Here is a 25,508-nt window from a genome sequence, read left to right on the forward strand (position 1 = left end):
GCTCTGCGCTCGACTATATCGCTTACTCGGTGGCGAGGCATAGATTTAACTCCCTCAACCATCATTATTACTGCAGATACCTTCACTTCATTAAATCCTCTCTGTTTGCTAATCCTAAATACTTTCTTAAATTTGTTAACTCTAAAAAAAAAATATCCGCATATCCCTCCCATGTTTCTTTTAATGGCTCTGAGTCCTCGGATGATTTTGAAATCTCAAATCTGTTTGCTGAGTATTTCCGACGAAACTTTTCGATTGCTAATTTCGATTTATCAGCAAACTACCCATATCCTATAACTAACTCGGTTTCAATACCTAATTTGGTTATTTCGGAAGATGACGTTTTTAAAGGGTTGAGTTCTCTAAAATACAGTTGTTCGCCTGGACCTGATGGAATTCCATCATGTGTACTTAAATCTTGCGCTGTCGAGTTATGTGGTGTGATCTCAAAGATATTTAACCTGTCCTTGTATTTAGGTGTTTTCCCTTCATGTTGGAAGAGTAGTTTCCTTATTCCTATCCACAAAAGTGGAAGTAGACAATTTGTTGAGAACTACAGAGGAATAGCCAAGTTGAGTGTCTTGCCCAAGTTGTTCGAGCGTATTGTGACTCAGCATTTGGCCTTTGCCATTAATTCGTATATTTCTCCGCACCAGCACGGCTTTCGGAAAGGGCGATCTAAAGTCACCAACTTATTAGAGTTTACCTGTCATGTTTTCAAGGCTTTTTCTAGTGGCTCTCGCAGAGATGTTATTTACACTGATTAAAGCAAAATATTTGATATGGTTAACCAAAGACTACTTATCTTTAAACTCCAAGCCTGTGGTTTCCCACCCTACTTAGTGAAATGGATAAGCTCTTATCTGCACAATAGATGCTTCAGAGTTTTGTTTAACTTCATCACCTCGGATGAATTCCCCATTACGTCTGGCGTAGCACCTCTGCCTCTCTTCCTCCGTATGAAAATAGGTTGCTTCTGCTGTCCTTATCGTCTCTTGAGAAACGTAGGTTTGTTCTTGGGGTTTCCTTTGTAATCAAAGTAAAAAATGGTGCTATTGACACGCCTTCATTACTTGATGAAATAAGCTTTAATGTCCCTAACCGCTTCTCTAGGCACTTTATCTTGGTTAAACTTAGTCAGTGTAAATTTAATTATGAGTTGTTTAATCCGCTCAGAGTCGTTTGCAAAAACCTAAATGACGTCTACCACTTATTCTCGTTATCGGACTCTTTAAAGTCCATTAAAACAACATTGCTTAATACGCGCGATTTACCTATGTCATATTTAAACTAGCTTTTATCCTTAAAAAGTCGTTACGTTGCGATAATGAATTGTTGTCAATTTATTATCAGTTGCCAGGCTTATGCATGTTTGCGATGCCTTGGGGGTTCATTTGCAATTTGGTCCTGTACCGGTTGTATGCTGATAGTGTACATGTTTATTTTTCTTTTTATTTTTTTTTCTTCTTATTTGTTTTATTATACTTATACTAAATTTTATTATTAATTAATATAAGTTTTGCATTAAAAGCCAATTGAACTCGACTATTATTTGTTTAGTTGAGTTTCTAGTATAAGTAGAATAAATAAATAAATAAATAAATAAATAAATAAATAAATAGATAAAAACATTTCCTTTCGTCTTAAATTACTTTAACTCACTTTTACAGTCAGTAAGACCAAATGCTGGGTTTTTTCAAAAAAAGAAGAGACCCCGCGATTACTTCTCTGTCATCTATGGTTTTTCTATTTTTATTTGTTGAAACTTTCGACTTTTTAAGCTTTGTCCTACACTCGAAATTTACCCTAGCAGATCACATTAAGAAAACTGCCAAACAATGTTTTCAACTCATTAATGTATTGAAATCCATTTGTGGTATTCTGATCCTTCTTGTATGATTAAACTGTATCTTGGTTTACTCAGACCATTATTAGAATACGCCCGTTCACCCTTATTGGACGTCCCAAAGAAGGACCCTCTGAAATTATACAAAATCCAATGGGTCTTGTTTGCATGAATTCTACACGCACACTAAGCTTGGAACAGAAAGCAAATGTTATGCATCTACAAGAAAGATTTGGTTTACTCGCCAATTTTTCATCTAATAAAATTCTATGTTTTGAGAATCATCCGGCCTTACCTTTCGTCGACAACTTTATATATCTCAGTTCCTCTTCTTCCTTCGTTAAAACTTTTGCTGACAAAACTAATAACTTCAACAACCTAAGAACTGGTGTACATAGCTTATACAAAATTCCTTTTGATTCCCAATATTTTTGGCCAGTAATAAAATTCTTACTAACGGGAAAATCCACAGTTACTGCGGCAAATGTACACCACCATTACTCGAACTTGGTCAACAGCAAATAGAGACACTTCTCATTCATCTTTTCTGATGGATCTAAGACCGATGTTGTAAGCAGTGGCATTTGGTTTCCAAACATTAATATGGAAGCATAATTCTCAAATCACCCATATAGCACTATATTTTCGACTGAATGTCTAGTGATCCTGGAAGCCATCCGTTTAGCGAGTTCTCAACGTCAAAACAAATTCCTTATAGTGTCAGACAGTAAATCTGTCTTATCCACTTTACAATCACTTTATTTAGGTAAAATTCAGCCCCACATAGTAGAAATTAGATCCTTACTTTATAGCTCAAGTCTGATACGTTTTGTTTTCACCTTCTCTGGGTGGCCAGCCACATGGCAATTCTTGGCAACAACAACGCAGATAAAATTGCATCTCTCAGATCATCTCATTTTAATAATCGTGCTGTATTTTCTGCCGATTTTACAATCGACGATTGGATAATTCACCTTATGGCCGTCATTTACACTCTTTATTTCCACAAATAAATAAGCCCCTTGGTTTACCAATTGTGGACTCAGACGTGACATTATTTGTCGTATTAACAAGCTGATGTTCAATGTCACGAGATGTAACAATCATCTATTCAAAATTAACAGAATGCATAAACAATCCTTTATACACATATGGAGTCTTACAATCTCCTGATCATATCCTATTTGTATGACCGAATGTTACGACTTTTATTCGCCATTCACCACTTCGCAAATCGAATATATGTCGCCTTCGTGACATTTTGAGTTCTCGCAATTTAACAGCTTGCGCCGCAATCTTTTCTTTTTTAAAACATGTCATCAAGGCATATAAGCACTTACAGTCAATTTATGAACCTACTCTCTTTTACACTTCTTTACTCTCACACCCATCAAATCCTTCGTATAACTTTTTATACTCATATGCCATATTACATCTTAACCAACGGAATTTACTCCCCGCTCTTTTGCCCTATCCTACGTGGCGGACGAGCAATATGCATATTCTAATAAAAACTATTAAGAAATTTAATATGTTAGGCGTACAATGAAAACCCAAAATTAAAAAAAAAAAACTCTTTAATCAAATAATCACTAAAATAAATAAATAATATAATATTATGTAAAAAAAATGTAGGCCCAACTATACTAAGGCCCGAACAAAGAACTCTGTGTTCACATTGAGACTTTTTTACACATCCCACCGAATTTTCTGTTGTTAATTTGCTGCATAGCAAAAGAAGAAGAGGACAAATCTTTTTGCCGTTTTATTGGAAATTGGTGTCAGAATGTTCATCAAGCATTTGTCGTTCAAACGAGGCTTACAAAGAATTCAAGGATAAAAAGAAGCGAAGTATTGGTTGCGAAGTAAGGCTAAAGGTTTCATACCAAGGCTAAAGGTTCAATGACGTAATTATTTCTACATCGTGTCATTCTCCCTGATATCAGTCATGCCGCGTCATATAGTCGCTTATCACGTTTCAAATGAACTCCCTGACCAAATCTGATTTTAGGACGATGTGACAAAACTATTAATCTACTGCTATCACTAAATTATTGCAAATCAGGGGCGCGACGATGAATTCATAGACGGGTTTTTATGTCCACGTAAGTCCTATGTTCCGTTTGCAAATGTTCATTTAATTTAAGATTCCTTATTAGAAGAAAGAAAATTATTTGTTGTCCTGCATATCCAAGGCTTACCTCTTGATGTACTTTAACTCCCACCAGGGCGCAGTCATGTATAAATTTTCTTTGCAGCAGCACAACATTTGGGTTAACAATAGCGAAAGGTAGCAAGAAAGCTAAACCTCTATCATGGTTTTCAAAACTACATATTATTTCATGTCTGTAAATCTCTTAATGCTGCGGAAAAGAGTGAGAAAAAATCTTTCTTTCAACGGCGAAAACATCATCATACTAGCCAAATTTCTAAACAAGAGATTTCTTAATAATTATCTTTTCGGATGTTAATACCAAATTTTCAGAAAATTTAAACAAAATCATTTTATTATTATTTGCCAAGAAAAATCCAGACCGATGTGCCGCCTAACTTAAATGTATTGGAATTTGTCAAAGTTATAATTTAGGATTTCGACTTCGATTATTCCCAATCACACCACTCCATACCGGCCAAGTTATGTCCCATTTGTACATTGTATGGTCCATGATTTGTACAGTCATAAGATTTTTTTTTTTTTAGACCTTCATCCCATTATTTCATCTTCCACGTGACTGCAAACTTAATTAGTCCAAACGCGCTCACAAAAATCAAAAGTATGTTCGTTATGGGATGTAATTTTAAAAAATCACAACACAAAATGACGTTCCTCAAAAACTTTGATTAATAATTTTACATCCGTAGCTACCAAAGCATTTGTCGAAAACCTGCGATTACTGGCGCGTTGAAGAAGACAGTGAAAAAAAAATTTTTCCCACTACTCGCCTGGTTTTCGGTCGCCCTCTCTGCCAACCGAATTGACTGCCATTGAAGCTATATCTGACTGTTAATCTCGTTTCAAAATCTAATTCAATATCTTGAATTACAAACACAATTAATTGCCATAAGGCGTAAAGTTTGCCCATCGCTTCAAAAATTCTCCCAAAAGATTTAAATCTTTCAATCACACATTCCATTGCCGTTTCATAACAAAAAAAAATTTTTTTGGAAATTTTCCATACGATACGCCAAGGAAACGATCGAAGTAATATGATTGAAATTTATTTTTATCTACAAATTTTATTAGCAAATTTTAACTTTGTCTATTTATATAAACATTATTTATCTGAATGAAGACGTTCTGATTGAGCCGTTCAGTTTATTCACAATAATTTTTTGTACGTGTGCATGAATCTCGCTCTCTCTCCCAATTTGTTAATAAAAGCAATTTTCCAAATAGTTTTTAATTCGTTTCTGAAAAAATATTATTACAAAATCTTTAACTTTAGGGATGAAAATGAAAGCTAATAAAAGCACTCACTTATTTGGAGCGCTTTAACCAGTCTTTCGGTGTCCAATGCAGACATTTAGAATCTATACGTATTTTCCGTTTCTCCATAGCTTTCTTATGCTGATCTATGATGTCTCGGCTAATGCAGACTATATACTGACCCTTGTAATAGTTGATCAAATTGAGATTTTGCAATGTAGAAATGACATCCTCTTTTTTAATAGAAGTCACCTCGCAAATATCACTTTAAAAAGGAGGTTATAAATTGCTAAGTATTAAAAACTTATCAATACCAAATATTAATATTTTCTTACTTAATAGTGATTGTTGGTTTCTCTCCATCACTTGTAGGTTTTTGACTGATGAAAATTTCTAGTATGGTTTGCGCCCAGTAAGAACGATAAGATAATAGACCCAAATCGGATAGGGGCTTTTCCGGTGATCCAGTTTTTCCCTCAAATTTTGACAACTCATAGCTGAATTCAATTAACAATTTGCCATAACCTTTACGTTGATAAGGAGGCATCGTCAGTATACAAGCTACATTATAATCCTCAGTGCTTTCCTTCTCTTTAGAAAAATATCCGACTATGTGAAAACCGCGTGCATCATATTCTGTCATTACATAAAACAGAAAAGGATCTGTATCGTAGTAAAGAGTCTTATGATCCAAAAATAATTTAGCCAGCAGGCACAAATTCTGAGCGTACACTTTATTCTTTCGACCGTCTATCTCAAAAAAGGATATAGTATTTTTGCGATAAATTTCGTTACCAGGAGGATGCCGTAAATGACATTTAACTAAATGGCGCTCGAGGCATTTCCGTGACTTGCGATATTTTAAACAAAATTCGCAAATATAAATGCATGGCATTTGACACAATTCCTAGAATGAGTAGAAATATTAACAGTGTAATTCAGTTTTGAATAATTCGCACTTACTTGTGGATAGGGAGAAAAATACCACGGTTTTATGCGATGTCTACCCAATTCAATCATTTCGATATTTTTCATTCTTGTCACTACATCGTCTTGATGTATGCTGACCATACTACCCGACTGTCGTGGGGTCACAATTTTACCATCTTGGGAGATCTCCTCAGTGCCTGTTACTGACGCAAATGCTGGCGAGCATTCTGGATGCACAGGACCGGGTGGTAAGGGGGTAGAATTTATCTAAAATATAATATGCAATCAATGCATTTAATGAAACTTTGTATTTTGTACCTTTCTTTTCCTATTGATCTTTTTTTGCAATGCAGCTGCCAAGACAGCATTACCATTGACCATTTCTCCTATCCCTCCTCCTCCTGAAGGTTTGGGTGATGTGGGTCTAGATACGCTGCCTGTAACAGAAAGATTTTTTTTGGGTGTCGTTACGCCAGTACTTGCACCAGTTTGTGTACCATCTCTGCGCGGAAACTGCACCTTGCGGGTATCCAAATCCTCCTCAGTAACCCACTCGTCTAAACGTTTATTAACTAAATGCAATGTATTAAAATTAAATTAAATTATTAAATATTCCCCGGGAAATATACAGTCACATAATCTACATACAGTCTACATAGTGTACGTAGAATTGCCGTTTCCCTTCAAGCTCCTTAATGCTAACCACTTCCGCCAAAGGCCAGTCTTCGGTTTTATGCATACGCACAGAGAGTCTGCAACCTTCGGTAAGGGATGCCTTTAACGTAAGTAAAAAAAGGTAGGTTCTGTATATATTATATAATATTAAATATATGGGATGCATCGCCCATCTAAGTGACGCCCACTATTAATAATGACACATGTAAATAATATGTAGGCAATATCGGTAACAAAGAGTTCACAATGTGCACCACATACTTACTGTTGACTCACAAATTGAAGAAACATCTTCATCAATATCTATCTTCAGTTTCATGTTTTTTTTTTCTTTTTTTCTTTTTTTTTGGATGTTGAGATGGACCAAGCCAATAAACTTGTGGCTTATATGTTCACATAATAAACAAAAGTAATTATTAGCAAGAAATATATATCAAACACAACAAAAAACATGCGGCCGTGATAGCTGAAGCCGATATGTTAACTGTTTTGTAGGTTGTTGAGTTGGTGAAAGTGATGTAAAAAAGTGTTGCAAACTTTGACCGAAAACAAAAGAGGAATGTTATATTGATAAACTATGATTGAACATAAAAAACAAAAAAAAAATTTATCATGCATTAAAAAGATAAGTTCGCTTTTCTAATAAAGCAAGTTAGCTCCCCGAGATGACGTACATTTTTTGCTGCAAATAGATTGAGGAGACCACCATATAACTTGAAGACGCGAAAAAAACTCTTTTCAAAATGTAGACATTTTATGTGGCAAGTTGGCCTCCCTGTTCCAACAAGTTCGCCTCCCGGTTCCAACATCTTCTCGCAACGAGTATAAGAATTTGTGCGAAGTACATGAGTACTATTAAGTTTTAGTTTCAGTAATTTAACGAAAACACTTTTAAAATGTTTTTTTTTAGAGAAAGAAAAAAAAAACATTTAATTTACATAAAACGAATAATAATATTACGGTTAGGCAATGTAAATTTTTTCAGAAAATCATCACTTAATGACTAATACCATCAAGCCAGTGAAAATTAGATGGTCAGCAGACTCGCTAATATTGCAAACTTCACAAATATCGCGTGGTATAGCATGACTCATTTTTAAATATACTTTATCATAAGTGTGATCATTCATGAGTCTGTAAAGAATTTTGATTTCCCAAAAGTTAAAAGAAGCCTCTCAAAATTGAAATGTGGGATTTATTTTATAGAAGAGGCGATTGGATTTAATACGCGCGATCTCTTTAAATTCATCATTTACGTGTTGAAAGATGTGCTTGCGAGTTGCACGTATTGCTTCATTGGAAGTTATTTGATGGACGAAATTGTCCCTTCAACTTGAGCCCTTTTTGCATGAAAATCAGCTTTTTCATTGAAAATAAAAAAGCCGCAGTGACGAGGTATCCAAACAAGGTGACAGTCACCCACTTGAGATGTACATAACGCCCTATGTACAGCAAACACATATTGATCATCTTTCGTTTATTAGAAGTAAAGCTGACTTACTCTCAGAAAAAACGACAAATATTTTGATACCATCAATAATAGCCTGTCTGATTAAACGCAATACATTAAAATTCGTGGAAAGTTCCTCCGCAACTTTCACTTTTTGGACTATTTTATAAAGACGCTTCAGTACTGAGAAACTAGATACATTATGTTCAACGGAACCGTCAGTGGCAAAGAATGTTGTTGATACTTAATTCTTGCTTTCTGGGAAAGACTTGCGTAGCGTGTTATGTTCACCTGAACTGCAAGACAGATACCCCATCGGTTCGCAGTTTTCAATACACTTAGAAGATTTACCACAATTCAGCAAATGCTCTCCTTAGCTTACCAGAACACATGCCCATATCTGCTAAACTTTGCTTTCTTTTAAGGTGGGTTCGAAACAATTCAGGGGGAGCTTGCAAAAGTTGAACTTGATCGATTTGGGGAAGGTTTTCCTTTTGAACCCAATTTTAATATACGTTGTGGGAATAAAATAGTCCTTGTTGTTAGGATTTCTTCTTCGAAGCCTAACCGCAGACTTAATAGGAATATCGGGCACCGCTTTTTCAGTGATCTCATTTCCATAATATTCAATAGGGACATTGCGAGTAATTCTGAATCTTCCCGTGAAAGTTCTCGGGATATATGCTTTTAAGTTTTTCTCTTTAAGTTTTGTTGTTTTTAATGATGTTGCAAGCATTAAGAGCAGAGCTGAACAGTAATTTAGCCCTACCCATGCTAAACATTTTTAGGCCTTTAACACTACTAATATTAAAACATTTGAGGTAATCATAAAAGAAAAAATCCGAATTTATGCTCATTCGCATGCCCTCGCCATTTTCACAAGTTTCAACAAAAACGAAGAAATTGCATTGCGACATACAGTCATAAAAATTAATCTCATGACTTGGAATGGCTTTAGCACCCAACACAGAAGGCTTATTAATTACTTGGCGACTTAGCGCTATTGTGTCATCATCTTTTGCTCTTTCGCTTTCAGTTTCATTCCCAGCCATCCTCGATCTTTTATTATTCTCAGTAGCATTCACATAAAAATTTTCAAATTCATCTCTGCTTGCAATAATCGGATCGGACCGTGTCTCGATACGGAGAAAAACTGATGTTGGTTTACCTGTTATCCCGGAAAACACCAAAAATTTGAACGAAAAACTTAATAAATATATTTTTAAAAAAGAATTTACAAAATTGCAAACAAAAGAATAATTTTTGACTCGAAAATGAATTCATTAAAGATTTATATCAAATAATGTTTTTATTTTGGTTTATTTTCACAAAATTCTTTTCTTTTTTTTTCCCTTGTACTTAAAAAGATTATTTTAGATAATTTAAATTTCTATAAATATTTTTACAGAATTATCGAACTATATGATTTCACTCTTCATTTGTCACTCATTGCAATAATAGAGTATGGCAGCACCTTTTTAAAAAGAACAAATGAAACTGGCATTTCTCTAATTTGTAAACATGCGTTAATAATAATCTACACGTGCGGAAATTTAGTTTTTTTTTTACGAGAAAATTGATGTTTGTTAAATCCTTCAAATAAAATGGGTCGTAAAAACAAGCAAAATCCTTTTGCCGCCAAAAAACGTCAAAAGAAAGAGGTAATTCAATTTTAATGAGGAAAAGCTCTTGAAGACTTGCATTATTTTATATTTTCAGCAATTGGCTTCTGGTACTGATCGTCGCACGGAACCTTATGAAGAAATCAAACGCGATAATGAGAAATTTGAGAAATATTATCGTCTTCAAAATATATGTTCGGACGCCGCAGAATGGCAGCAATTTTCAGTCACTATACGCGAGAACTTACCATCCGCTTTTCGTGTTACTGGCTTTAAGCACGAGGCCAAAGCTTTATTGAATATCATAAAAACCGAACTTTTTGCCGAATATATTCGGGGAGTAGCTGAGTTGCGGGGTACGCCTGCAGACCAAGTAGAGCGTCCTTTGTGCCTCCCTTGGTATCCTGGTGGCTTAGCCCATCAATTGCATTTAACCCGCAAAGATATCAGACGTTCCGAACCTTTATATCGCTTACACAATTTTCTTATAAATGAAACCAATGCAGGAGCAATAAGTAGGCAAGAGGCGGTTTCCATGATACCACCCATTGTTTTGGACGTTAAGCCAACAGATAAAGTTCTAGATATGTGCGCTGCGCCTGGCTCCAAAACAGCTCAACTTATTGAAGCTCTACATGCGGAGCCAGAGAAATTTAAAATACCCCCAGGTTTTGTTTTGGCCAATGACGTAGATAATAATCGCTGTTATATGTTAGTGCACCAAGCTAAACGTTTAAATTCGCCTTGTTTTTTAGTTACAAACCATGATAGCGCTTATTTTCCGAACTTAATGGTAACTATAAACAAATAACGGCAAAAGCAATGTGTAACTTATATCTTCATTTAATAGAACAGTGAAGCTAATGGCGTGAAAGCTGTAATGAAATTTAATAAAATCCTCTGTGACGTACCGTGCTCTGGGGATGGCACATTACGTAAAAATCCAGACATATGGTTAAAATGGAATTTGGCGCAAGCCTATAATTTGCACGGGTTTGGTCTAAGATGTAGTAACGTTCAACTTATTTTTACATGAATGTTATTTCTTCTTAATTATGTATAGCATACAATATCGAATAATCAGACGTGGTGCTGAAATGCTTGAAGTGGGCGGCCGTTTAGTTTATTCAACTTGCTCCCTCAATCCCATAGAAAACGAGGCTGTAATTCAGAGAATAGTAAGCGAGTATCAAGGTGCATTAGAAATCGTGGATGCCTTACATTTGCTGCCTGGCTTGAAATGTAAGCCAGGCTTAACCGAGTGGAAATTGGCTTCTAAAGAAGTTGATGAAGTGTACAGTAACTTTAAAGAAGTCCCAGACAAATATCACACTATAATACGCCCAAATATGTTCCCTCTACCCAAGGACCAAATGGCAAACTTAGGACTAGAAAAATGGTAGATTCGTTTTGTTTGGATTTTTGGGTTTTGTTTTTTCTTTAATTACTTTATTTTCTATAAAGTATACGGATTTTACCGCATTTTCAAGATACAGGCGGTTTCTTTGTGGCCGTCTTGTGTAAGAAACGTCAGTTCCCATTCGAAATAAATGACGTTAAGCATTTATTTCCAAAAAAAGCTGAAGTAGAAGTCGCGCCAAAATCATCTGAAAATATACAAATTGACGAAGGGAAATTAATACCTTGGGGGCCGCAGCGAAAACGTCGTCGTTTGCATGGCTATAAAGAAGACCCATATGTATTTTTTGAAGAAAACGATCACGATTGGAAAGAAATGCGAGAATTTTTCGATTTAGATTGTTCTCTTAACTATCGCTGTCTGTTAACTCGGTGCGTTACAGAGAAAAAAAAAAATGTTTACTATTGCTCGGAATTGATCAGAGATTTAGTTTTGCTTAATGAGGATTCTATAAAAATCATTAATACCGGTGTCAAGGCTTTCGCTCGCTGTGAAAATCGTCACACTGATTATCCATTCCGTTTAGCTCAAGAAGGTCTGCAAACAACTAACGCATTTATGGGGCCAAAAAGACGTGTTGAAATAAATAAAGACGATCTTATATTGTTATTAAAATGCACGGATCCTACCAAGCCTCCATCCACAACATTGTTGCAGGAAAGCACCCAAGAACGGTGTCAACAATTAAGTAAGTTTTTAATTCAAAAAAATCTGTGTTAATACCCCCCACAACATCGTTCCTACTATTCAGTTAAACTTTTTCTTGGTTTTTAAATATTAATTTTCAATTTATACCATTTAGAGTCCTACTCGAGCAAGAGTCTTCTTAAGACTGCGATATTTAAAATTTTCAACTTTGGGTTTTACAGGTGTTGGAAGCTGTATTATTAAATATACCGATCAACGTTTCACGCTAAACGTGGTTGGTTGGCGAGGTACATCCAGTCTTCGCGCTTATGTTGACAAAAATGAGACCATGCACATCATGCGCCTGCTGGGAGTTAACCCAAGCGAATTTGGTAAGTTTAAATAATAAACATTTTCAATGTCTGTTTCTTAAATAGGTTTCTTTTCACAGAAATCAATAAATATGAAAAAGCTCGCGAAGAAGCCTTAAAGACCGCTGAAAAAAGTCTCGAAGAATTACCTGCTGACGAAACTAAATGTTTTGGAGAGGATGCACAAAGTGATTAGTTTGATTTTATATTTATTTTTTCTAATCATAATATACTAAATTAGTTATTTCAGCTGAAATATCCACAAATATTTAACAAGCATGCCATGTCCGTCCGTAATTGAAACACACCGCTAAAATGTACTGTGCTTGTTAATGAAAGAAGACCAGGCTTAGAAACCGGTTCGTTTTATCTATGAACACGAGGCTAAGAAAATTAACCAAAATCTTGTAAATGTACTGAATTTAGCGCTCGACAAAGTTTGTGCAAGATTCGTCCTAAGATATGCTTATATATATATATATGTTTCTAATTCAGCTCTAAGGAATCTTTAAGAGAAATGTTTGTAAAACTACGTGCATATTCCAGCTGACTTTCTAACATATATATGGAATAAAAACTGATTTTTAGGATTATTATTATTATTATTATTTTAATTTTAGACTAATGAATTGAATTCTTAGACTAAAAAAAAAGACATTGAGCACTAGCAACACAGGCTTTCGGCAAAGAATAATGCAAAGAATATTCTTGTGTAGAAATTTTTCGTTTTTACTATCCAATTCCAAAGGGTGTAATGCTTGCAACACTAGAGCGTGCCAAACACAAGCCCAGAACTACAAAAAAAAAACCCATATATATATCAGGGCCCTGTTTATTGCTATAAAGTCATTTGAATACGTTACGTGGGATTAACTGTACAATTGGAAGATTTTCCATTTGTTTTGAAAATGTAAAAATTGTACGCGAGATTTTTTATTTTCTGCAGAGAAACCTTCAAGATCAAAACACTTTGGGCATTTCTCGGTGTCGAAGCGATTCAAAAATGGTAATATTAAATATAAGCGCAAAGTCTCCAAAACCATATTTAAATATTGCAATGAATTGATTTTCTCATACCTTAGATCACCATTGAAAATAGCTCCTGAATTCCTTAAGTCATGTTTGTTAAAACTTTTGACTTTTCTTGTCTTTACTTAGCTACCACATAAAAGGATACATTTGTTTAATTTTTCGTAGTTCCATTATTGTATTATTACCTGCATACACAAAAACTTAAAATTATTAACTTGATTCGTTCGTGAAAGTTTGATATTATTTCTTAATGTAACTTTGTTTTCTTCTTAAATATATGATTTACACCTTAATGTTTAATTACAGTCAAACCTGTTTTTGTGCGGTAGATAGGGACCGCAGAAAAAAAACCGCACAAAAAAAAATATTCAAAAACTTCATAAATAGCTATAAGAAATAATTTTTCACAGCATATTAAAGAAAATTTTTTTTATGCGGTAGAGAGGGACCGCATAAAAAAAGTGTCACTTAGAAAATATGTCAAAGCTTTACGAAATAGCAAAAAAAGTGCTTTCCAAACAAAATAAATAATTAAATTGCACATTGAAACATTTAAAAAAATTTTAATTTCTAATTTTAAACAAGGAGAAATTTTCAAAATGTACATAATTCAATACTACTCGTTGTAGTTCAAAACGCGTCTTAATGGTTAAAAGGTCAGCAATTAACTAAAATGAAATGAACCTTACAAAATTTGGACCATCTACTACTACTTTTGAATCCTGTCCCCATGTAAGGATTAAACTTGCACTGTGTTAGGTTGCGTTTTGGGCCAGCTTCCTTATAAACGTGCACATGAAAAATATACCTTTATATAGAAACAAAATATAATTTTTGTGTTCTATAATTTGTAAAAAAATAAAAACTTGTTACACTATGTGGTGAAGGATATTTAATCGCCGGCCTGAGCCGACTGTAATGTTCTTAGTTGTTTTTGTAGAACTATGTATTAGATAAATATGAAGTTTATGAGAGTAACGTCAAAGCTGAAGACTTAAAAGTGCAAATGAGCTGTCAAGTCGGTTTCAGTGTCCACGTTCATTAAGATTTCCTATGGCTTGTGACGCATCTATCTGTCTATCTATTTCTTTCGACGATTTGCAAATATTTAACTTTGTGTAAGTGTCTGTAACTTTTAAGCAAGCCGAGTGAGATTTTGGATAACCTCCACTGAAGGATTAGGTCGGGCTCATTTCGTCAAAACGTTTGCAAAACTCAAAAGGAAGCTTCATAGACTTGATGCAATAGGTATGAAAATGGCTGTTGCAATGTGTACATACACACTGATAGCAAAAAAAGTGATGCCAACACAGTTCAGATTGACCTAACCTCTCGGCGAAATTCAATGTGTCGATATTCACATACCGCACAAAAAAAAAAGCGCATAAAAAATACCGCACAAAAACAGGTTTGACTGTATTAATAATTGCATAAAATAAGTACATAAAAATATTTAAAAAAAGGAAAAATCTTAAACTTAAAAAAATTTAGATTGAATGTTCAGTTTTTTTTTTGCCTGAGATTCTTAGAGTGAAATTTATGGAGATGCTTTTTGGCTTTGCTTGAGAATAAAATTCTATTTCTGGGAGTAAAATTACTTTTCTGCACATCTCTTATGTAGTTCCGGATAACTGCTTTTCTAATATAAACCTCGTTACTAAAATGTCTCCCTTTTCTATTAAAAAGCGCAAAAGCCGAAAAGAATTGGCACTCAATCAACAAATAAAATGTAGAAGAAATAAAGTGACTTCGTAGATAAAAGCTACTACTTTTGTAGACAAATTATTGTACGAAAAATTTTCCCTACATTTTGAGAGATATATTTCATATCTTGTATTTTTCACACATACATTCTACAAATCTTTCTATCCATTCTTTGTGTTCCGCTTTCCTTGCAAAAAGCTTTTTAATTTGTTGTTGTTATAAAAAAGCAATTAAAACTAGTTTTTTCTGGTTGTTATCGATTTTGTTGAAATAAGCTTAAATCTTGATAAGTCGTTAGACCTTTTAATTAGAAAAAAAAAAAACAAAAGCTTTATAAACCTAAGTCAAGTTAATGGGAAAAATACACATAGCTATCTATACAATAGATTTATTTTACCTTTCAATCTTTACTTTACTGAGTTATTCTTTTTACAGATTTTCGTCGCCTCTCTTTTATTTCAGAACGAGTGATTTTTAAAGAGAACAGTAGTGGTTTACAAAATTGTGTTAAAAAATGGTTTACGAACCTATGTTAAAAATTGGTTTACAATTATTGATTCATACAATCGCCTTTTAAGAATTTCTTATTACCACGATTTCTGCACGAACCCTCCAAGGGTTCAAAACCGAATCTATCTTCTATTGGTAATCGGATGCAATCAAGATGCAAAGCGATCAACGGGTATAATTCAATTCAATCCTTGAGCGGCTTTCTTGGCATTAAGGGCGCAAATGGCGTTTAAAGCTATGAATACCGTTCGAACCTTTTGTTTGTAATATATTTGAAGTTGACGATAAGGATGATTCGTGCCTATATCTATCCTCTTTAAAACGCTTTGTCAAACCTTTATTATTATTGTTATTGTCATTGGAAGTATTGATTGAAGAAGACCTTCGGTTTTTAACACGCGCAGCAATAAATGACAAATTTTGCATGTCCCTGGGACTTCTTATAGAATAGGAATCCGTTGAGGTAATGCTTTCAGCTTCCATCTCATATTCACTTTCAATATCATAAACTTCACTTATCCCATCTGATGATTCTGAGTCTTTATTGTTGGAATACTCTACGTTACATACACTTACGCTTTTAGTTTTAGATGATTTTTGAAGACTAAGCCGCGTCCTTTTGGCTATGCAAGAGACGTCTAACGAAGATGATGAAGCCCAACCCCGTTGTTCATCTCCTTTCGAGCCTTCGTTTTTAAATTTAGCCATGTTTAGTGATTGTTTCCTCGTTCTATTGGCTATGCAAGGTGCAATGGATCGTTCGAAACATGAATCTCGTCCAATACTGTTCTTATTTTGGTTTCCTGTCTTGTCTAGATCGGTTGATCTTCTCTTGTTCCTTTGTGTTGTCCGGCGATGATTATCTGATAAAGGCATTGTAGATGCTGAAAATTTTTCTTGATTCAGTCTACCCTTTTCTCTTTCCATTTGTTCTTGTTTGGAGATTAATACCGATTTGGCTCTGAGTCTTAGCGGACGGCACGAATTATTTATAGGAATGTTTTCGTTTCTTTGCCCACTAGTGGGGTTGTGCGAAGATTTTTCAAATGTCCTCTTTGTTACTGATGTAGACTCTTCTGGTTCTAATTCAACATCACTAGAGATTCTTAAAAATTCATTCTTCTTATATTTTCGAAAGCTCTTTTGCACAATTTCTTCGTCCGACGTTGTAACATATGAATTTTGACACACCTTTTCATCAGGCGTGTTTTCAAAATATTTATTTTTACTATTCAAATTTGTTGCTGTTGTGAAGACATTTCCCAGTATTTCACCATTGATTGCCTGCGTCCTTTGATTGGCTCCTTTTAAGTTAATTCCGGTTTTCTGGCCATCAGTGGGGTTGTGGGAAGATTTTTGAAATTTCCTCTTTGTTATTGACGTAAACTCTTCTGCTTCTGATTCAACATCACTAGAAATCCTTAAAAATTCATTTTTCTTATATTTTCGAAAGCTTTTTTGTAAAATTTCCTCGTCCGAAATTGTAACATATGCATTTTTACACACCTTGTCATCAGGCGTGTTTTCAAAATATTTATTTTTACTATTCATATTTGTTGCTGTTGTAAAGACATTTCCCAGTATTTCACCATTGATTGCCTGCGTCATTTCATTGGCACCGTTTAAATTAATTCCGGTTTTCTGGCAATCAGTGGGGTTGTGCGAAGATTTTTGAACTGTCCTCCTTGTTATTGATGTAGACTCGTCTGATTCAACATCACTAGAGACCCTTAAAAATTTATTCTTCTTATATTTTCGAAAGCTCTTTTGCAAAATTTCTTTTTCCGGAGTTGTAGCATATGCATTTTCACACTGCTCGTCATTAGGCGTATTTTCAAAATATTTATTTTTATCATTCAAATTTGTTGTTATATAAATATTTCCTTTGCAATCTTCATCATCGTTTGCAGTCTGAAGTGCGTAGTTTGCTTTACAATTCCGAAAACTACTGCGTGAAATTATATTTTGTGAAGTAGTGGCTTGGACGTCTTCTGTTGTTTCATTATTTTCTTTTAATTTGTCTTTCTCGTCACTAATTTCACAAATATCGATCTCGAAATCACTGCCATCAGAATCTTGTTGTTGTGGACTAATTTTCTTAGAAGAGTCCAAGGTTTGTAATATAGGCGTACAATCATTGCACTGAAATTCTTTCCCTCCACCGTTCAAAAGGCAATATTTATGTATTGCTTTCGAGCCACAGGTATTGCAAAATATTAATGGATTTCGGATTGAATTGCCTTGTCGTCCTATCTTACTTTTACATTCAACAACAACGCATTTACTAGGTCTTTCTAAAAGGTCAGCATAGGCATTAGGTTCAATTTCCCAGGCAGCATCTCTACAAAGCAAAATAATTATATTTTTTTCGAAATTTCAGATTTTTTCCGCTTACTGGTCTGGAATAAAAATTCCTTGGTATTTCAATTTTTCTCGAAATAATTTAGTATTATTGCATAAAGGACATTTGAAGAAATATCCGGAAGTTGCGGCAAATTTTTGAAGGCACAGTTTATGAAACCAACCATTCGTACAACACGGAGCTTTTAAGTGCAGTGAGCTGTTAAAGACTTCGTTTTTCTTACGCAAGCTATTGTAACAGATGCAGCATGATTCGCGATATGTAGGTGGCTTGCAATTAACGCTTGTTCGATGTTTATGACAATAGGAGCGAAACGACTCACAAAATTGATTTTCCGCTCCATTTTCCAAACCACAAATAAAATGAAAACTACTTTTGCATTTTTCCTTGCAGCAACCTATACCGGCCGAACGCTTCTTGCAATAACAGCACGTCTGTAAATGCGAAATTATTAGTTTAGGAAGAACTAAGAAACTTTCTTGTGTAATCAACCAACCAATTGGCGTATCCGACAAACTTCATTCCGTATATCACGCTGCAGAAAACCATAAAGTCCTTGATGGTCGCGACCATTCTGTGCCAAATTTGAGGCAAAGTACTAGAAATATATAAAATATTTTAATTCACCTACAAAACTTCGGCTCGAGTAGTATTACCAGACAAAAGGTATGAGCGCTGATGCCACTTGATGTAGCAACAAATTTTCCGTATAGCAGCTCATCTTTTTTACTTGATTTACACAATACGCAGTCAGACATCTTTTTTGTTTGCTGGAAATAATATTTACAATATTTGACCGAAAGTCGTAGGCAACTGTTTTGAAGATATAAAGATAGGCATTTCAACGCCAACTCAACTATCTCTTGACTATTCTCTTTTTCAGCGCGCTTTCACCGTTGTTTGATTTCTTCGCATAAATGCTTTTATTACGTAGTAAAACAAAAGTAAATGGTATTACGAATTTTCTGGAGTATTAGGTATTTAGGGTTTAGGGTTGCATTGCTAATACAAGAAATATTTGCTTAGACAATGGTTGCGTAAGGCGTTGGAGACTAGAATGAGCGCGTAACCTTAAAGATGCGTTATTCTTATTATTGGGATCGGATTTCAACTTGCTAACTTTGTATGAGACCGTGTGGTAATTGGCAAATCATATGGTTTTGCATTTATAAACGCAAATAAAACAAAAAGAAAATAGCGCACACGAAGAAATAGAGATGTAATCTTTATATTTTGATATAATGTATCTAATTTATGCTTATTTTATGATAATTTAAATCTTCTATGTTATTTCAATTTTTACTTTGTATTTTATAAGGATGGAAAGAAAAGTAATAAGGGCGATTTATTTTGAACTTTAAGTATATTTGCCAAATTCAAGTAATGAAAGCAATTCCTTTACTTTATTTTAATGCGTTAATAAAATCCTTGTCCATGCGCACTCTTTGAATGTCAATTTTCTTCATTTTTTATTCCGTTAGTCAATGAAAGGTCTAAGTTTATTTCACATGAATTTTCTTATACATCTTTTTCAATGCATTTATTGTTTAAAGATACATTGATTTTTTGTTTTACTCTCCAAACCATATGTTTGTGTTTATATATAGATTTACATCGATTTCCTTATTCTTTCTTATCAACTAATATATTAACGCTGTTCCCTGTTGCGCTTACCATTTGGGAATTATTAACCCGAAAAAAGGAATAACGAATCATTGTGTTGACTTGACTGTTTTTTGCTTTCTGATTTACGCACTAACTGTCAAAATAAACTTGATTGCGGAGTTAATACACAGCCTGCATTGCGTTTTACGTTGGTACAAACGCATAAGACTATAATCGTTTACGTATAAATAAAAAAATACACAAATATAACAAACTTAACGCTAACACGCTAAAACATAACAGATTGTTTGAGTTATGGGGTGATCGAATCAACACAGCTTGCGTGCGTTATTAAGGCAAATTTATATGATTAGCGCTTGTTTGCATTAACACTGATGAAGTGAAAACATAATAGAACGAACAATGGCTTCGCAATATGATTTTTGCGTTTTAATCATATAATTATTTTTTAGTTTACTTTTTAGTTTTATTTAATTTTTTTCCTTCTTGGTTGTTTTTCACAGCATATAAAACCATTTGATTTTATTTGTATAAACAGCAGAATTTGTGGCAAGGGTTTAACGTGGGTTCCTGCCTGTAAGGCTTAACCCCACGGTGGCCCAAACCACTTTTAAGCGTACTACGCCCCCTGGCGAGTTAGACAATCCCCACAGAGTAGGGGCCTAAACAGCACCAGAGTCCAGAACAGTTTATTGTGTATGGAACAATAAACCCCACTCTGGTGAATGGCGAGGCCTAGCTGCACTCAATTGTTCCATTTTAGCTAGGAACTCGCCAACCACAACCACCACGAGTACTCCCCGAAGGGCCGCACCCAAGCAGTCAGGACTCACAAATTGATCAACTGACTGCTTCCGCCATAAGGCTTCCACTGTGCTGTTGATCAATTACCACCATTACCCGCAGGCATCCGTGACATGTGTTCGAAAGTAAAAAATAGGTAAAAGGGGAAAACTTATTCGTCATATCCCTTTTCCATTTTTGCATGTATTAATTAATTTACTAGACATTTTCTATCAATCGGCCAAAGGGAAGGCCGTCCGTCAATTCCTTTTTGCATTAATAGTATAATTAATTTATTTATTTATTACGACTTAAGGACAAAGTCCATCATATACTCGCAGGCATACGTGGCTTTGTGAGGCGAGCTTCCTGACCCCCGTGGCTCCCAGTTTATTTTGCAAAGCCTTATGGCATACTTTGGGCGGTTGTTAAAAATAACCGTACTTGCTTCGGATCCTCCATACTTTCCTGGTTGCTAGCACCAAGTGAACTACTTTTCTTCAAGATATATAGGTCTCGGGTCTTGCACTGAACATGGTAGACTAGTCTAATGCACTCTACTATGCACTCGCTAGATTACTACCTTCATTGTACTTAAATACCATTCAATATATTTCCTCGGTAGTAACTAGCTTATTGAGTAAGAGCTCTTCTTCCAGCCAACTCCTCCACCATCTATCAGAAACTCGTCGCCGAGTTAGCAGCCCAAAACCTTAAACTCTTCTTAGCCGGCCGAAGCCGTTGCCCGGGGATCACCACTGGGAGGTGAGAGTTTCGGCACATCTATGCTTCTTATCAAAGCATAGTTCATCTCCCAAAACATCAGTGTGCGTTTTGATTCTTAAAAATCACGAACACAAAAATTTTAAAAGTTTGCCAAAAACTTACAACAACGCAATGCAAGCCATATCTTCAATTGCGTTTAAATACACACAATCAATTTTATATTGATATTTCGACCTATGCACAACGCATAAGGCAAACAATGTGGTTGCGCTTAACGTTTACTTGTGCAACACAACCGATGGTTCGTATGGACAAATGGGCCGCGAACAGTTGAGATCAAATTATAAAATTAACATTTTTTCAAAAAAAGCATATTTGATGACATTTACCAAATAAATGCGTTTCGAGTCCAACATATTACATCTTCGTTTGCAATTCTTTAATGTAAAAAGAACAAATGTAAGATTTATTTCCACCTTGGGAAGCATCTTTGAAAATCTTCACCTTTTTCTAAAATATGTAATCAGGAATAGGCGAATCAGTTGGCTAAACGCAACTGTTCATACATTGATAAAGAATATCAAACTTTTTCGATAAATTGTGAACATGTTTGGGGACTTTGAACTTATGTACGAAAGTATATATAAATGGGCTAACTAGATCAGGCCACTTACTTCAAATTATTTTAACGGCAAAGTAGCATTTTTTCTACGTCTGTCTGGCCATGGAATTGTTCTCTAAATATTGTTTAGGAGACAACACTTATTCTTCAATATTCTTCCTTATTAAATCTCACTACGAATTTGGGTTTTGTTTTCGATCTACTACGATAGTAGATTTGCTATACAGAACTAGGGTTTGTAGTTATTTGATATATGCGTTGCGAAATTGCGCAAAATAATTTGACTTGCTTCAATTCACTCTTGGGACTACTATTATCTTAGAAACTAATTTTGAACATTGTGCAAAATTATTATAGGTTTATGGGAAAAATGGATGTTTATTTTTTTGAAGATAACTTGAGTTATTTCGTTACGGAGAGATTCTTTGCAGATGGATCGTCACTAATTTTGTGACTGATCTACGCAACAGACCCAGATATATGAATAAAAGCTTTTTGTTTTCTGTCTTGATTTCTGTCGTTTGATATAATGCGCACCATTAACAAAGTGATGTTTCCAGATGTAACGATTGTATCGTTAAACAAACATATTCTTTGGTGGCAGTCGGAAAATTTACTTTCTATTTCACATGCATGGAATTATTCAACGTGGTTTAAAATATTCTCTTCATTTTAAGGGAGCCTTCAAAATAGCTCTAAAATTTTAGATAAATGTGATTAAATTTTAATGATATTTTATTATATAAATTGTCGGATCTCAATAAAAATTCTTGGGATTTTTTAAATCAATGATGTACATATAGCGTAATCTCCGCCTTTGTCAATCTTGTTCTGATTAACAATAATATTGTTTAGGAATTTAAACGTCTGGCAAAATCGAAGTTCGCTATAAACTATATAAAATAATATAGCATCATTTGGGAATTTAAAAAGTTTTGCTACGTTTGAAAAAGAAGCTTGATCCCGTTGGTTAATGCATATCCAAATAAAAGTCGCTAATATCCAGAATGTGAGTGAATAGTCGAATACGTGATTTAAGTATCTTTCTAAAGAAGTAAAAGTGTTACACCAGCTGTTATTTGTATGAATGGGTATAAAAACAAAATAACTCAACAAATGCTTGAAAAACCGTAGGAAGTTCTCTTTGACAGCAAGGTTTATTTTCATCTAAACTCAGGGAGAACATTTTTCTTTAAAAGAATTTGAGAACATATAATGACATTAGTTAAACGAAATGTCACGCCTTCCCATGGTTGCTTTCTTTGATAGTGTTCATGCCTCGTTGACGAATTACACGATGATTAAATGTTCAAGAGAAAAGAAGAAAAGGAGAAGGAGAGGCGAAAAAAATATAACAATTGCTTTAATTTTACAGTTAATCCGAATTGGTCATTTTGCATATTTTTATTTATTTATTTTAATAAATGTAATATAAGGAACCTTTCGTTGGGCCAACAGGTGTATATTACAAGCAAGTTCCTGAGTAGAAGATAGAAAATCGAATATATGAAATGTGCAAGAAGATTTTAACAGTTGCTGCGAAATTTTGAATATAAAATTGCCAGTAAACTTTTCCAAGAACAAAATAAGACAAATTTTGTTTATAGCATAAATTGCGAGAGGGATACTAGGGTCAAGTTGGCAAAAACCATTTTTGCGGACAATGTAAAATTCGACAAAAGTTTGAAAAGTTTGCTGTGCTGCGGTTTTTGAATTGATTTTTAATAGCGAAACATATTTGTGCCTCCGACAGTCGAATCGCAATTTCGACTTAATCGCGCCTTTGTCTTACTGATAATATTAGATAAAAAAAGTTTTTGACCGTAATCAGATGATATTATAAATAATACAGGAAGATCTTGTAGGTTTTGTATAATATTTTATAAATGTATAAATGCGTTCCTATACACTGTAGTTAAATTAATAAAATGATTTAGATTAAAACAAAAAGTTCGAATTGAGTTGAATATACGCGATCTTTTATCCTTGGACGTATTTGCGATTGATGAACATATTGATCAGATTGATTAAAATTAGCAATTTACATTAGTAATTTTGATACTTCTGGAAGTAAAAATTTTGAACTTTTTTTCGGAGCGTTAAAAATACCTTTATGAAATGAATCCATGCTGGCAAGTTTGCAGCTTGTGACAGTCTTACTTCTCTAACTAATCATTATGTTCATTATATTGTAAAAGTCGCATCTGATAAATAACTTTGCCGCACACACGAGTTTTGATACTTTACCTGGTGACGTCATAAGATAGAGACGCCTTAAGCAACTGGAGATTAATGGAAACGACTGACTTAGCTTGACTGAAAAAAGACTGGCCCGAATTTAGTTGTAAAATGATTAGCAAAAACACATCAGAGCGAAATTTGACATGAGTGCCTGGTTTTTAAGAGAGTAGTACTTGCTTAAGATGAAAATACTTGATTCTTGATATTGAAAGAGAGGAATCGAAAAGAGTGTGTAAAATGTTCTTAAATACAATTTGCGATGATGTTCTGCAAAGTTTTAAATAACATCTACCCTCTTCTAGCCTCTTTGGATTAATCCGGACCTAATCTCACAAATATTTGAATGAGCATGTAGAGTTTAGAAAGATCTTTGAACGACGGCACAGTGCGGAATGCAAAGACATAAGACAATATACGGTTCAAAAAAGTTATTTTTAATTTTTGCTAATTTTCAATTTTCATCGAACATAGCTAATATATATATTGTATGACAATTTTATCTTTACTACAGATAAAGTAAAAATTAAAATTTATAATTTAATCATATTAACATTAGAACTGCCGACGTTTTCCATATACCTATTTGTATCAGACAGGGCGACAAGTTTTCAGAAATATGTTCACGGGATCGATAATTATAGAGATAGATATAAAAAAGATGTCGGACTTTTTCCAAGATTATTGCAGTTTTTTCCTTATTATGGGCTAGCAAATAAATAGTTCATGCCTAATTTTTAACCTCACATTCTAAACCGATGAAGAAGTATTTACATTATATTTCAAATATTTATCTTTTTTTCGCGACTTTGCTCAGATGACAAAAAAAGAGAATCAAAATGTTCTCCTCTGGTAGAAATAAGTATATGCCTTCGGCATCTCAAAAACTAGATCTTGTGGGGATTATTGGTATTTTGAGGAAGCTTCTGCTCATTTGAACGGATTTAGATTTAAATTTCTTGTCTTTTACTTATATATGTAATCTATATTTGTACATTCTGAATTGAATTGTATATTCATTGCGTATATAGGAATGTACTATGTATATATTGAAAATTGTTGTAAATTAAATTAATTCATTTTGGTAAGGGATACGTACATATGTACATACGTTTTCGACACTTTATCAAATTTCACTGAATTTGGATTTGTTGCATATATTAATTTTTACTTGCTTTTTTGGCAAGCAATTTGAACTTTTCAGTTGAGGCTCTACGCTCTAGAATACACATAATAGACATGGATATGATTGCACCTATTGACGAACCCATTTACTTCCTGCGCTGCGGAATTTTCTAAGAAATAATATATTATGTATTCTGTATATCTAATTAAAGAAACAATAAAAAAGATACAAAATCGGAAATTACAGCCCTGCGCAAAAATTGTTGTATTTGCTGATATGAAGAAAAGGTACAGACGAACAAATAAAAATGAAGCACTACTATACTTATTTTAAATTCGTCAAATTTTAAAAAAATCGTCGAAAACAGCGATTAATCATGAATATATTTTTATATTTTATTTGATACTGATA

At 34.2% G+C, this 25,508-nt stretch overlaps 3 protein-coding genes across 7 annotated transcripts; 1 reads left to right on the forward strand and 2 right to left on the reverse strand.

Moving 5' to 3' along the window:
* Nucleotides 1–5,154: 5,154 nt before the first annotated feature.
* On the reverse strand, nt 5,155–7,477 carry LOC119637262 (histone acetyltransferase Tip60). Of its 2 annotated transcripts, XM_038033160.1 has the most exons (8): nt 7,144–7,477; nt 6,852–6,978; nt 6,701–6,775; nt 6,522–6,640; nt 6,237–6,470; nt 5,609–6,180; nt 5,325–5,538; nt 5,155–5,257 (listed from the first exon to the last, which is right to left on the reverse strand). In XM_038033160.1, the coding sequence occupies exons 1-7, from the start codon at nt 7,195–7,197 to the stop codon at nt 5,325–5,327; spliced, it is 1,395 nt and encodes a 464-aa protein (XP_037889088.1). In that variant the 5' UTR covers nt 7,198–7,477; the 3' UTR covers nt 5,155–5,257. The 2 variants fall into 2 exon arrangements, with proteins under 2 accessions (XP_037889088.1, XP_037889078.1); XM_038033150.1 differs by lacking the exon at nt 5,155–5,257 and having other exon boundaries at nt 6,522–6,775; nt 7,144–7,197.
* Nucleotides 7,478–9,790: 2,313 nt separating this feature from the next.
* Nucleotides 9,791–25,285, forward strand: LOC119635269 (tRNA (cytosine(34)-C(5))-methyltransferase). Of its 4 annotated transcripts, none has more exons than XM_038029983.1 (8): nt 9,791–9,989; nt 10,048–10,743; nt 10,801–10,943; nt 11,014–11,349; nt 11,415–12,058; nt 12,240–12,389; nt 12,449–12,556; nt 25,176–25,285. In XM_038029983.1, the coding sequence occupies exons 1-8, from the start codon at nt 9,933–9,935 to the stop codon at nt 25,268–25,270; spliced, it is 2,229 nt and encodes a 742-aa protein (XP_037885911.1). In that variant the 5' UTR covers nt 9,791–9,932; the 3' UTR covers nt 25,271–25,285. The 4 variants fall into 4 exon arrangements, with proteins under 4 accessions (XP_037885911.1, XP_037885919.1, XP_037885938.1 ...); XM_038029991.1 differs by lacking the exon at nt 25,176–25,285 and adding an exon at nt 12,610–12,697 and having other exon boundaries at nt 9,796–9,989; XM_038030010.1 differs by lacking the exon at nt 25,176–25,285 and adding an exon at nt 12,989–13,650 and having other exon boundaries at nt 9,797–9,989.
* Nucleotides 14,852–18,954, reverse strand: LOC119635262 (probable serine/threonine-protein kinase DDB_G0282963). The gene is made up of 4 exons (XM_038029969.1): nt 18,633–18,954; nt 18,473–18,574; nt 18,010–18,410; nt 14,852–17,955 (listed from the first exon to the last, which is right to left on the reverse strand). Exons 1-4 carry the CDS (start codon nt 18,732–18,734, stop codon nt 15,825–15,827), a joined length of 2,736 nt encoding a protein of 911 aa, XP_037885897.1. The 5' UTR covers nt 18,735–18,954; the 3' UTR covers nt 14,852–15,824.
* Nucleotides 25,286–25,508: the final 223 nt, after the last annotated feature.

Source organism: Glossina fuscipes, unplaced genomic scaffold, assembly GCF_014805625.2.
Source record: "Glossina fuscipes isolate IAEA_lab_2018 unplaced genomic scaffold, Yale_Gfus_2 0, whole genome shotgun sequence".
NCBI lineage: Eukaryota > Metazoa > Arthropoda > Insecta > Diptera > Glossinidae > Glossina > Glossina fuscipes.